The sequence below is a fragment of the Halichoeres trimaculatus genome, unplaced genomic scaffold (genome assembly GCF_033239565.1).
Source record: "Halichoeres trimaculatus isolate MK-OKI-2021-1 unplaced genomic scaffold, fHalTri1.1 fHalTri1_scaffold_22, whole genome shotgun sequence".
Taxonomy (NCBI): domain Eukaryota; kingdom Metazoa; phylum Chordata; class Actinopteri; order Labriformes; family Labridae; genus Halichoeres; species Halichoeres trimaculatus.
In genome coordinates, this window is record NW_027437200.1 from 23213494 (window position 1) to 23225858 (window position 12365).

Genomic DNA, 12365 nt, shown 5'->3' on the forward strand with positions numbered 1-12365 from the left:
TTTTTTTAAGCAATTTTAATTTTTATACCTCCGGCATCAGAAATATAATACTTACTTAAATCATTTTATTTAATTTTTCTTTTATTTTCTATAACAAAATAAAATCTATAAATATTTGTTTTTATACAGACTTCTTCAACATTTAAATTTTTTTGCTTTGATTGTATTTTTTAATATTTCTACTCCTCTGTTTTCATAGTATAAACCAGTATTTGAATGAAACAGCAATATTTTTTTATTTTGTATTTCCTTATCTTTCTTTGGATTAGAAACCATAACTGTTTTTTTAATGTGTATTACTGTAACCACGTGATCATACAGTCTCTCTGAGCCAATCAGCTGTCAGGACTCATAACACACTGTGGTCTGAGACCTGCTGTTACAGAAATGCACCTCTGCTGCTCCTTACCTCTTCAGGTGTCCCAGGTTATCAAGTTTTCTGCAACAAACACACCTCAAACTTCAGTTATTGTCTGATTGAGGCTGTGAATCCAGCCTAGCTCAAGTCCAGGTCTTGGTCCTGGTCTGGTTCTGGTGTTGAAGTGTATGATGACACAGAAGAAAAAAGAAAGACTCCATGGTTTAAATGATCTTTACTAATATTCCTGTGAAAAGAATAAACTCTGTCAGGTGCTGCCACCTAGTGGCAGCAGGTAGAACTGCAACTCTCAAAAGAGAGGAGGCTGGTGTACACGAGGAGCTGGATTTGTGACAGAAAAACGTTTTTATGTTTAATTTTCAGGCTGGATACAGATTTTTTTCAACTCCCCTGTCGTCAGAAAATTCTACCTTTGACAGAGTCTCTCATTTCAGATGTCAACAATATAGATATAGACCAAACTTACGGGACTGTTATAGATATTTTGTATATGCTGTGACAATTAGAAATATCACTACGGATACTTCTACTCAGCAAAATCTCTCCTAAAATGAAAATTGTGATACCTTCATTGGAAGTCTGCCCAGAAACAATTCAACTAAAGACTTCTGCAAACACTAAGTCAAAATATTATTCTTCACATCTGAAATTAAAGTTCCCACTGGTAAGAACTGAACTGAAGACATCTGAAACATGAGTTCTTGTCATGTCTCTGGGAGGAAATAAGAGCTGTAAATAGTGATATTGTACCATAAATGTTTTCCTTGATCAGAAAGAGTTGAACCAGTCATCTCAAATTCAGATCCCGACTTAAAAACGTCAACTTAATCCCTTTTTACGTCGTTAACTGTGTTGTGTTTTTCTTCTTCGTTGGATTTATTAGTGGGGTACACTGTGTCGGCTGCCTTGGCATCCTACAAGTAAAGATCATGTGACGTCTCGTAACGAGTCAAAGGTCGGTGTATTAAGTCTGATCCCGTCCTTCAGAAGTGAACATGTCCAGAGTGAGGATCTGCCGGCCCTCCTGGTTCCAGGGTCCTGTAGTGCTGGACCAAACCTGGCTCGGTCCACTCTGTTCTGGAAAGCAGCTGGTCCATATGAGGCCCCAGGGTTCTATGTGGAAGTGGGAACGGGCTGATGGAGGGGTCTCTGTCCAACAGGGATTGTCCAGGTGCTCGATGTGGACCATCAGGTCCGTAAGATGACCCTGTGAGAAGGGAAATGCTTTGGTCCAGGTTGGCCTGCAGACCCTGGGTCGGCTGGTCCGTGTGGAACATCTGCTTCTTGTGAATCTGGAGGGCATCCTGGTGGTCTAGCCTAGTATGGCACAGCTGCTTTTTGTGGTTTTGCAGGTGGTCCTGGGGGTCCAGCTGGGGGAGGTACTGCTGCTTCTTGTGGTTCTGAGTGTTCTCTGGGTCTTGCTGGTCTAGATGGATGTAGTGCTGCTGTTTCTTCTTAATCTGAGTGCCATCCTGGTCTGGTGGATCCATGAGGTACTGTTGCTGTTTCTTGTGGTTCTGGTCCTTATCCTGTTGGTCCATTTGAGTCTGGTACTGGTGCTGTTTCTTCTGGTTCTGGTCTTGTTGTTCTGAGTTCTCCTGGAGGTCCATCTGGGCGTGGAACTGCTGCTTCTTCTGGCTCTGGATCTGGTTGTGGACCTGGTTCTTGATGTCTTTCCAGTGTCGTCCTCTGAGGACCGGCTCCAAGTCCAGACAGCGCTGACAGACCTCCTTTCCAGGTACAGACTGGACCAGGACATGGACTCCAAGCTGCCTCCAGACCGCCTCCTTCTCTGCAGATGACCACGGCCGCCGTCGAACCTTCCTTGGGGCGGGGAGTGAGAGAGCTGTGGACAGGTGAGCAGACGAACAGGTGAGGCAAAGATCGGAACCGGTCCTCTGGTTTTAGAGTCTGCTGAATCCAGGCGGACTTACCTGAGAGGGGGGCCTGCAGTCTGGACTCTGGAGGTATCACAGGGGGCCCCTGTCTGCTCTGTGATGGAGCTATGAACCGGGAGAGACAGAGTCAGGGGTCAGGGACGTGAGGATGAGTCAGAGCTGAGGGTGAGGTCAAAGGTCAGTACTCACCCTCTGGCGCTTTAGTTTCCTTCTCCTCTTCTGATTGGACAGTTCGTTTCTTGGTCTTAGCTCCTCCCCCTGGGGAGCATTAGCATCATTAATGAAATAAAAACATGACTTCAGGCATCAAACGGGGATCAGCCCGGTGTTACCTGAGTCTGGGTCCTGGAGGCCCAGCTTGTCCCACTCCCTCCCCAGCAGGTGGTAGAAGTCTGTGGTCTTGGCTGCGGCCTCCCAGTCCCCGTCTTGCAGACTCTCCCCGATGGCGATCTCACAGACGGTCTTCAGGGTGGTCTTCACGGCCAGAGGGGGGCGGCTCCACCTGTACCCAGACGCCTTCCTTGCTGCGGACAGAGCCAGGCTGAGGCGGCCTGGAGCCAGGAGGTCCTGGAGGGTCAGAACGGCTGGGTCCAGAGATTTCGCAGCCAAGAGGAACCTGCCGAGCTCCCGCAGCTTCTGACTGACGTAGTCGTACCTCCTCTGACCGCCATCTTGGTTCCCCATCAGCTTGTTTCCATACTTACAGATCAGCCAATCAGATTTTACCTGGCAATGACACGTTAACAAACAGGAAGCTGTAAGACACAGAGACAGGCACTGGACACAGAGACAGGCACTGGACACAGAGACAGGCACTGGACACACAGACAGGCACTGGACACACAGACAGGAAGGACACACCTGGTGGGACACGTGGTCCTGGTTCATGCGGTGCAGAATTTCACTGCAGCTCTCAGAGGCTCCGCTGGAAATGGGTAGGAGGCGGGACGCTGCAGCCTGGACCCTGCTCCGCTTCCTGGGTGGGTCTCCTGGGGGGTCAGAGGTCGGGTTCTCATGCACACTGGGGCTGGAGGTCGTGGGTCCCTTGGTACCTGTCTCTTCTGCTGGGGGGTCAGAGGGCGTATCCTCTGTGGAGTCTGTAATGTCCGCCTCATCACAGGCCGACTCCACTGTGGAGTCACACACTCCGTCCTTGGAGGGGTCAGGGGGCCTCTCTGCTGAGGAGGCGGAGTCTCTGGAGGGGTCAGAGGTCAGCTTCTTACGACAGGACGCCTGATGTTTCCAGAGATCAGCTCGGAGGAAAAACCCAAGACAGAGAGGGCACGGCAAGTAGTTCCTCGCATCCACTTCCTCTGAGGGCTGACGCCACGGGACGATCTCGCCACTGCCCTGCTTGATGACCTGAAGGACAGACAGGAACGTAGAGACAGACAGGTAGAGATTATGTTTCAGTTTATCTGACAAAGAGTCAGGTCCGTTCATCGTAGTTACAGTCAGAGTGGACTCAGGCCTGGACCAGATTAGTTACGCTGCTTTGAGCTGGGACTCCTCCTTAAAGGTTCCTGCTTGTTTCAGGAACTTTTTCTCGCTCTGGGTGAATTAGTGGAATGATATCTGAACAACATGAGGTGAGCAGTGAGACTGGTACACTCACCTCTATGTTGTGCATGTAGTTGCCCCTGCAGCGCAGGTGTTCCAGCAGCAGGTGGCGCTGTTTGGAGCCAGTAGGCAGGGCACTGGCTGCCAGTACCTCCTGCTGGTCAGCGTGTTTCCTGAGCAGGTGTCGGGCGATCTTCACCTGCGGCCTCCGACAGAAAACACAGTAGTGTTTTTTATCCCAGCGCCGTTTCCCATCATTCCACGTCCTCTTCACCGTCACGCCCTCCCTCTTCTCGTCCTGACTACGCCTTTTCTCACTAAGGCCACGCCTCTTTTCTATAGGGCCACGTCGCTTCCTCTTCTGACCTCTCCTGACCACAGCGGAGGAAGCTCTGCGGCAGGGACGGCGTCCGGGGGGTTTGGGTGGGTCTTTTTCCGCAGGGACGGTTTGGTCAGAGGCGTCTGGTTTGTTGGCCATCATGAATTCATCGTCTGTGTCTCCAATCCAGACCTGGTGATCAGACATGATGACAGGTGAGAGTGTGGTTAAAAGAGTTTATTCACACCTGGTCATGTGCAGTGAAAAGATTGATCCACTCCTGCACAAATTCCACTTTTGTAAACACCTCCATAAAGATGAAGCTTGTTGTTATGATTAATCTGCAAACTAAACCTTTAACAGTCCTGTCTGAGCCTCTCTACCTGCTGAGTGTTTGTCAAACTGATCTATCTGGAGACAGGTGACACTAACACACAGTTTTCAGCCGTGTGAGGAAAAAAACAGTCTTCAGAAAGTCTGTTTATCTGAACTCTCCGACCAGCCAGGACCTCTGATAGTACTTCTCTGTCTTTAAACTGACCGACACGGATAAACCAGAGAGTAAACACACTGATAAGAATATAACAGAGTTATTAAGAGTGTGGACATGTTAATAATCCTCGCAGGCTGGTTTTAAAGGACGGTACAGGAGGGCGTGTCCGATAATGGAAGCGTATCCCTTCAGCTAACAGCTAACAGCTAACCGTCGTTAGCAGCTGTTTCATCACATGCTATAAACAGCACAAACTGGACGGATACTAAAAATCAGAGTGGGTCAGAAATAAATAAAGACACTTGAGACAGTCCTTACCTTGCCTCCAGAACCATAGAAGAACACACTCCTTCTTCTTCTACGGATTGTTTTCTGGCAGCTGCAGGAAAGCGGGAGATTCTGCTCTCCAGCGCTACCTGCTAACCCGGAAGTGGAACAGCAGAAATACTGACGGTGAAACTCGTTTTTCATGAATTAAGTCAGATTCAAACGGTCAATAAATTCAGATGGTTACGTGTTTAAAATGTATTAAAACATCAGAAGCAAAAAATCTGGTTAAATGATGTGTAAACAGAGCAGAATCTGCACACATCAACAACAAAACATCAAAAAATCAGGACTGGGTGAATTAAAATACTCGGTTAAATCCCAGAAGGAAATTAGGTGAAGTCTAACAAAATCAAGAGTTATTTTGACCGAATATTTAATCAACTTTTAGTAAAGATTGTGTTTGAACCACCGTTAGTTGGTTGGTTTCAGAATGAAAGCTGATTAGCATCAGAATCATTAGTCAGGGAGCATTAGCATCCGTCATGACAGACTGATAGCAACACTATCACAGTCAGTGTTAGCATCAGAGGTTAGCATTAGTATGATATCTTTTAAATTAGCATATCAGGTAGATAGCAGCACCATCAAAGTCTGTGTTAGCATCATTACAAGTCGGTTAGCATCAGTTTCTATTGATATAGTTTAGAATTGGCATAACAGACAGATAGCAGTGATAAAAGTTAATGTTAGCATTGTTATAAGTCAGTTAGCATCAGTGACAGTCTCAGTTGGAATTAGCATTAATTCAAATTATTTGAAATTAACAGATCAGAATGATAGCAACAGTGTAAAGTTAGTGTTAGAATTAATATAAGTCAGTTAGCATCAGTGACTGTTAGTAATGGCAGTAGTATCATTCACAGGAAGTAAACAAAAAGACAGATAGCAGTTATATTAGGAGGAGTAACCAACATTACAAGCCAGGTAGCCCCATTAGTTATTATCATTGTAAGTTTAGCATCAGTGACAGATGGAAGCAGCATCAATTTGAGTTGTTTAACCTGGCAAACAAATAGCAACAGTCAGAGTTAGCATTAACATAAGTTATTTAGCATCAGTGACAGTATTAGCTGGCAATGGCATTAGTAGCATTTGTTTGAAATAATCACAACAGATAGATGGCAACAATTTCATTCAATGTTAGCATTAGTTTAATTCAGTTAGCATCAGTTAATACCATCAGTGTCAGTCTGTGTTAGTACTGGCATGATATTAAATTAGCATTTCAGACAGAAAGCAACAATATCATTTAATGTTAGTATTGGTGTTAGTCATTAAGCATCAGTGACAGTTGGTGTCAGTATCAGTTTGAGTCATCTAAAATTGTTTAAAATTGCCCCACGCAGTAAGCATTGTATTAGTCAATGAATCAGAGTTAGTCAGTTAACACCAGGGAGCAGTGTTAGCATTAGCATTACTCTGTCAGAATGTGGTAATTCGGGCTAAAATCAGCATCAGCCAATCAGCACCAGTTTCAGTCAGTATCAGATTCACTTCGACAGAAGACCTTGATCTTTAGATAGTTCTCATCCCTGTGCCGGTAGTCCATTGTAGTCCATTGTAGTCCATTGTAGTCCTGCATGCTACACTCCCTTCCTGTTCACCTGGTTACCGGGGCAACAGACAACACCCATTTGCATAACATAAACATTACATCAGAGAGCATGCCAGACAAGAGCTTAAGGAGGCTGGACTAAGCAAGGCAAGCCCCCCCCCCCCCCCTTCCTGTGGGAGTGTCTTGTTGAAGGTAAAAGAGGAGCTCAGGTCGAGGTCTGGATCAACACAGTAAGCGAGACAGAGACGACGACATGGACCTGCTTCAGGTGAGGGGAACTGTTTTTACTTAACTTTCTGCTTTGCTGTTTTAAGCAGGCAAGGTGTAGGAGTAAGTCTGGTCTAAGTCTTGGAGGACTCAGGTGTTTGTCTGGTTTCAGAGGAGTCAGATAATAGTCTGGTTTCAGTCTAAGAGGAGTCAGGTGTTAGTCTGGTCCAGGTGTAACAGGGGTCCGCTTCTAACAGGGTCTTTGGTCTTGAAAGAAGCATTGTTTCAGGTGTCTTTTCTTGCAGACAGGTGTGTGTGTGTGAAGGGGCGGGGCTTCTCTAGGTGTGCAGGTATCACGTCCGTTGGGTATTCAGAGGAATGCTGCTGTTAGGAGGCGCCAACTAACAGATCAGAGCATGTGTAGACCTGTAGACCGTCAGGGACCAAACGTATTATGTCAGTGTGACTCTTATCAGACACCTTTAAGCAACACACCTGCCTGTGCTTGTTCATAGGTGAGCTTGGCATGCTTCTTGCTGCTGATGACCTTAAACCCTGTCCTTGCCCAGGTTGCCTGTACAGGGTGTTCACAAGGTAAGTGATCAGACGATCGGACGATTCTGTGTGAGAAAGAAACCTAACGTCTGTCGCTGTCTTTCTGACTTCCCGTGTGTGTGTGTTTGTGTTTGTGTGTGTGCGCAGGTTACTTTGTGAAGGTGAACTGTTCGACCAGTCAGGGAAACATCCGTGGCGTTCAGTGTAGTCCGTGCACAAACTGCTCAGGTAAGCACACCTGATGACATAATCTGCGTGTTGTTGTGATGATCGTTGGCACTGATCTCTCCGTGTTTGTTGTTTCCTGTTTTGCAGCTGCTGATCTAGAGACTCTGTCTGAGTGCTCCACGTACGCAGACTCAGTGTGTGTAAACAAACCTGCACCTGAGGCCCCGTCAATCAAACCTGCTACTGGTACGCTCATTTAACACACGCATGACATGTCAGCACTTCCTGTTGATGACATCAGCGTTGACCGTTGCTTCTTCTTGTCCTCAGAGTCCCCTCCTGATGAGACCGTCATCATTACCGTGGGGTAAGAACCAATCACCTTCACTCATCTGTTACCAGGCAACCAGTTTGGTTGGTGATCCTCACTGACTCGTCACCTGAATCGTTATCTGACTCGTTACCTGACTCGTTAACTAACCAGCGTATTTCTCTCTTCAGGGTTCTCCTGGTGTGTTTTGTTCTGCTGCTGGGATCCGCTCTGACTCTCCTGCTCTACAGGGGGTGCTGTTTTAGTAAACTGAAAGGTAACCTTCTCCTCCCACAACATGCCAAACTCCTCCCACAACAAGACCACCCCCCTCCGTCCAGTAAAACCCTACACAGGTCTGGATCCACTGAGACTGAGACAGATATAGTTTGATCCAACACGCGGTTCTTTCAGGGTGAAGGGATATTTATCTAGAAGGATCCAGACCTTCAGGAGAACACCAGCTGTGGCTGCGAGACTGTAGCTCGGCCATGGGTTGCACCAGCTCTGTGAAAGTTTGGACGTCGCTCATTCGATTGTAACATCTAGAATACGGCGCCTTTGTTTTACCCGTTTAATCCCAAATTACTCTTCATGCCTTAGACCTCCCTGGTACATATGTATTTATTTTATTTATTATTATATTTTATTTCAGATTATTTTGCTAAAACTTAAACTGCCTACTTTAATTATTAAAACAACACTTCAACAGATTGCAGAAGGGAAAAAAAGGAGCTATTATTATCAACAGGATTAAACAGGTCAAGTGCTAAAAACTGCAGTTCCTCAAGTGACCACTTGGGGCTGGCTGCAGAAGCACTGTAAACAGTTTGTTATCTATTAACATGTTTACAGCCTAATTAAGAAAAAAAAATTAACAGTACAACTGTACAGTAACTATCAACTTATCAAAAACAAGTTGCTGTAAATTGATTAATGGGTGTAAACAGCAAGACTTTTTAGCCGTTAGCTGTTAGCCGTTAGCTTGTTTAGGACTAATCAGGCTCGAGAGTCAGCGCTGAAACAATCGCCAATCAGAGAAGTTCTAGCTCTGATTGGTCGAATCAGAGTTCCTCCAGTGCTCTGCTAGTTTCGGTGAAGCTAACGTCCGCTTGGTGCAACAAACTGACCCGTCTCAGTGTGTATTTCACACACTAGCGAAAGACAGGACTTACACAGAGCTACTGCAACACAGGTGTTTCTCAGGTGTGCCCCAGCTTTAGTCAGCAGGTTTGTAGATGAGATGTGGAGGGGGTGGCGAAGAGTCCAGACCAGGTGTTAGCTAGCTTTAGCCAAGACTCATCACAGGTGTATGGAAGGTGAAGGTCAGGTGTAGCACAGGTGAAGAGCAGGTCAAGTCAGGGTTTAGTACAGGTGTAGCGAAGAAGCAGAGATGTAGCACCGGTTTAGTACAGGTGTAGCACAGGTGTAGCACAGGTAGGGATGGGTACCGAATCAGGTACTTTTATAGGTACCGACTGAATTATGTCAAAAGTACCGGGTATCGATTCATGTGAAAACAAAAGGTACCATGTTTAGGTATCTCAATGCATCCTTGTGACTGTGAGGGAGTGGAAGAGTAGGAGATTTGCCATGCTGGACATGAACACAGCATTACAAAGTTAAATTTTGAATAAAAAATAATTTTGATATTTATTAAATTAAATAAAAATAATTTTATAATTATTTAATTTAATTTAAAAATAAATTAAATTAAATAATTTTAAATTTGAATAAATATGTTAAATAAAAAAAATATTCAATTATTAAACAAATTGATTATTTTTACCTCATAAACACAAAAAAGTGCAGAAGATTGGTACCATTGAGTACCGGTATCGATTGCTTGGTACCGGGAATCGGTACCGTATTGGTTCACATTTGAAAGGTACCCATCCCCAAGCACAGGTGTAGCACAGGTTAAGCACAGGTGTAGCACAGGTTAAGCACAGGTGTAGCACAGGTTAAGTACAGGTGTAGCACAGGTTAAGCACAGGTGTAGCACAGGTTAAGTACAGGTGTAGCACAGGTTAAGCACAGGTGTAGCACAGGTTAAGTACAGGTGTAGCACAGGTTAAGTACAGGTGTAGCACAGGTTAAGCACAGGTGTAGCACAGGTTAAGTACAGGTGTAGCACAGGTTAAGCACAGGTGTAGTACAGGTGTAGTACAGGTGTAGCACAGGTTAGGCACAGGTGTAGCACAGGTGAAGTACAGATGTAGTACAGGTGTAGCACAGGTTCCATGTTCACTGCAGGTGTGAATCAGATCAGTACAGGTATAATTCTGTAGGCTATGTAAATGCCCCCTGTCAGCCCATATACTGAAAAGCACCCTCTTAACTAACTTGTTGTAACAGAACAACATGCTATGACATCACTTCCTGTCATGTACCACTTTTTTTTGTTTTTTTTTTGGCTTCTGTGAGGATCTTTGCAGTCTTTAAAGATCTTAAATGTTTTTGATTTTTTTAAAAATATCTTTGATGTTTTAAAGATGTTCTACTGTATTGAAGATCTTTGATGTTTTTTTAGATCTTTGATGTTTTTTTTTAGATCTTTGATGTTTTTTTAAGATCTTTGATGTTTTTTAAGATCTTTGATGTTTTTTAAGATCTTTGATGTTTTTTTAAGATCTTTGATGTTTTTTAAGATCTTTCATGTACTGAAGATCTTTGCGGTCTGTGATATTTTGTAAGTTTTTGAGGATCTTTGGTGTTTTTGAGGATCCTTGATGTTTTTAAGATTTTCAGTTTTTTGAATATCTTTGATTATTTTCATGTTGTTTAATATTTTTGAACATATTTGTTTTTATTTATTTTTGAAGTTCAGTCGCTGCTTAAAAACTGTGAAAACTGAAGGTCACCTGTAGTTTAACTTCAGTAAAAGATGTGAAGCATCAGTTCAGGCTGTCACTTTTATCAAACCCTAAGAGCGGTGTGAAACTTTAACAGAAGTGAAAACAGAAGCTGCTCAATCAGAGACTTGAAACAGGCTGACCTAAACTTTAAATCCTACATTTCCCATGATGCACTTTATTCCTCCTGAGCCACTCCACTGTTGTGCTGTACATGAACTCGGAGTGTGTTTACATGATGTTCTGTTAATGATGTTTTGTTTTCATGCTTCAAATAAAAGTCATATAAACACATTAACGTCTTTTTGTCTGTTACTCTCAATTTTTGAACCTTTTATTTAAAGTCAAATTGTTTTAAAGAGCTGAACAGGATGTCGAATCAGTGCTTAAGTCTGACCTTTAAACTTTAAAGAGGGGTGTCATATTTTTTTTTTCACATTATAAAAAAATGTATGAGGCTCAGATGTGTGATGTTTGTATCAACTTGAGCAGAGTTTCAGACTGTGCGGAGCAATCAAAAAGTCAGATGAGAACTGAATGAGAGAGACACAAAACATTCCCACCTTGTGACATCACAGATTGCAGACAGATTCAAGGAATTTTAAAGAGCGACTGGTAGCAGACTTTTAGAAGTTGTTAAACATGTTAAACTTATGAAAAGTTTTAAGATAGGTTGAAGTCAGGAAGAGGAAATGTCAGGGAAACCACAGGAATGAGCCGGGGCCAGAGAGAGACGAGGTGCCACGGCGGTATCTGAAGTATGGAGCTGGAATGAAGCAGACTGAGAGTGAACTCTAAGCTTCAGTCAAAGTTAAAGTTTAACTCTTATCTTTAGTCAAAATTCAGGTCAACTCTTTCCCAATGTTAGAAGTCAACGCTTACACTCACCCGCCACTTTATGAGGTAGATCTTGCCAGTACCGGGTTGGACCCCCTTTGGCCTTGGTGGCATAGATCCAACAAGGTCCTGGAAACAGTCCTCAGAGAGTTTGGTCCATATTGACATGATAGCATCACACAGTTGCTGCAGATTTGTCATCTGAACATCCATGATGAGAATCTCCTGTTCCACCACATCCCAAAGGTGCTCTATTGGATTGAGATCTGGGGACTGTGGAGGACATTTGAGTACAGGGAACTCATTGTCATGTTGAAGAAAGCAGTCTGAGATGATTCCAGCTTTATGACATGGAGCGTTATCCTGCTGGAAGTAGCCATCAGAAGATGGGTACACTGTGCTCATAAAGGGATGGACATGGTCAGCAACAAGACTCAGGCTGTGGACTTTTTTCTTCTTCTTCTTTTCTTTTTTTCCCCTTTTTTTTCTTTTTTTCTTTTTTCTTTTTTCTTTTTTCTCTTTTTTTTTCTTTTTTCTCTTTTTTTCTTTTTTTCTCTTTTTACTTTTTTCTTCTTTTTTCCCTTTTTTCTTTCTTTTCTTTCTTTTGTCGCCCCTTGTTTTTCTTTTTTCGTTTTTTTCTTTTTTTTCCTTTTTTTCTCTTTTTTTTCTGTGGACTTTAAACCATGCTCAGTTGGTACTAAGGGGCCCAAAGTGAGCCAAGAAAATCTCCCCCACACCATTACACCAGCAGCAGCAGCCTGAACCGTTGATACAAGGCAGGATGGATCCATGCTTTCATGTTGTTGAGGCCAAATTCTGACCCTACCATCTGAATGTGGAGCAGAAATCGAGAAATCTCTGAGTTACTGTTGCCTTTCTATCAGCTCCAACCAGTCTGT

The 12365-nt window shown here is 43.9% G+C and overlaps 1 protein-coding gene across 1 annotated transcript; it reads right to left on the minus strand.

Moving 5' to 3' along the window:
- Positions 1-317: 317 nt before the first annotated feature.
- LOC141811217 (uncharacterized) lies at positions 318-5120 on the minus strand. The gene is made up of 7 exons (XM_074699198.1): positions 4968-5120; positions 3893-4348; positions 3139-3639; positions 2610-3003; positions 2467-2535; positions 2314-2382; positions 318-2225 (listed from the first exon to the last, which is right to left on the minus strand). Exons 1-7 carry the CDS (start codon positions 5118-5120, stop codon positions 1363-1365), a joined length of 2505 nt encoding a protein of 834 aa, XP_074555299.1. The 3' UTR covers positions 318-1362.
- Between the last annotated feature and the right edge of the window lie 7245 nt (positions 5121-12365).

Coding starts and splice junctions, on each gene's coding strand:
- LOC141811217 (XM_074699198.1), bottom strand. CDS start 5,120: ATGAAAAACGAGTTTCACCGTCAGTATTTCTGCTGTTCCACTTCCGGG. Junction 3,004..3,138: donor AGGACCACGTGTCCCACCAG/GTGTGTCCTTCC, acceptor TGTCATTGCCAG/GTAAAATCTGATTGGCTGAT. Junction 2,226..2,313: donor ACTGCAGGCCCCCCTCTCAG/GTAAGTCCGCCT, acceptor ACCTGTCCACAG/CTCTCTCACTCCCCGCCCCA.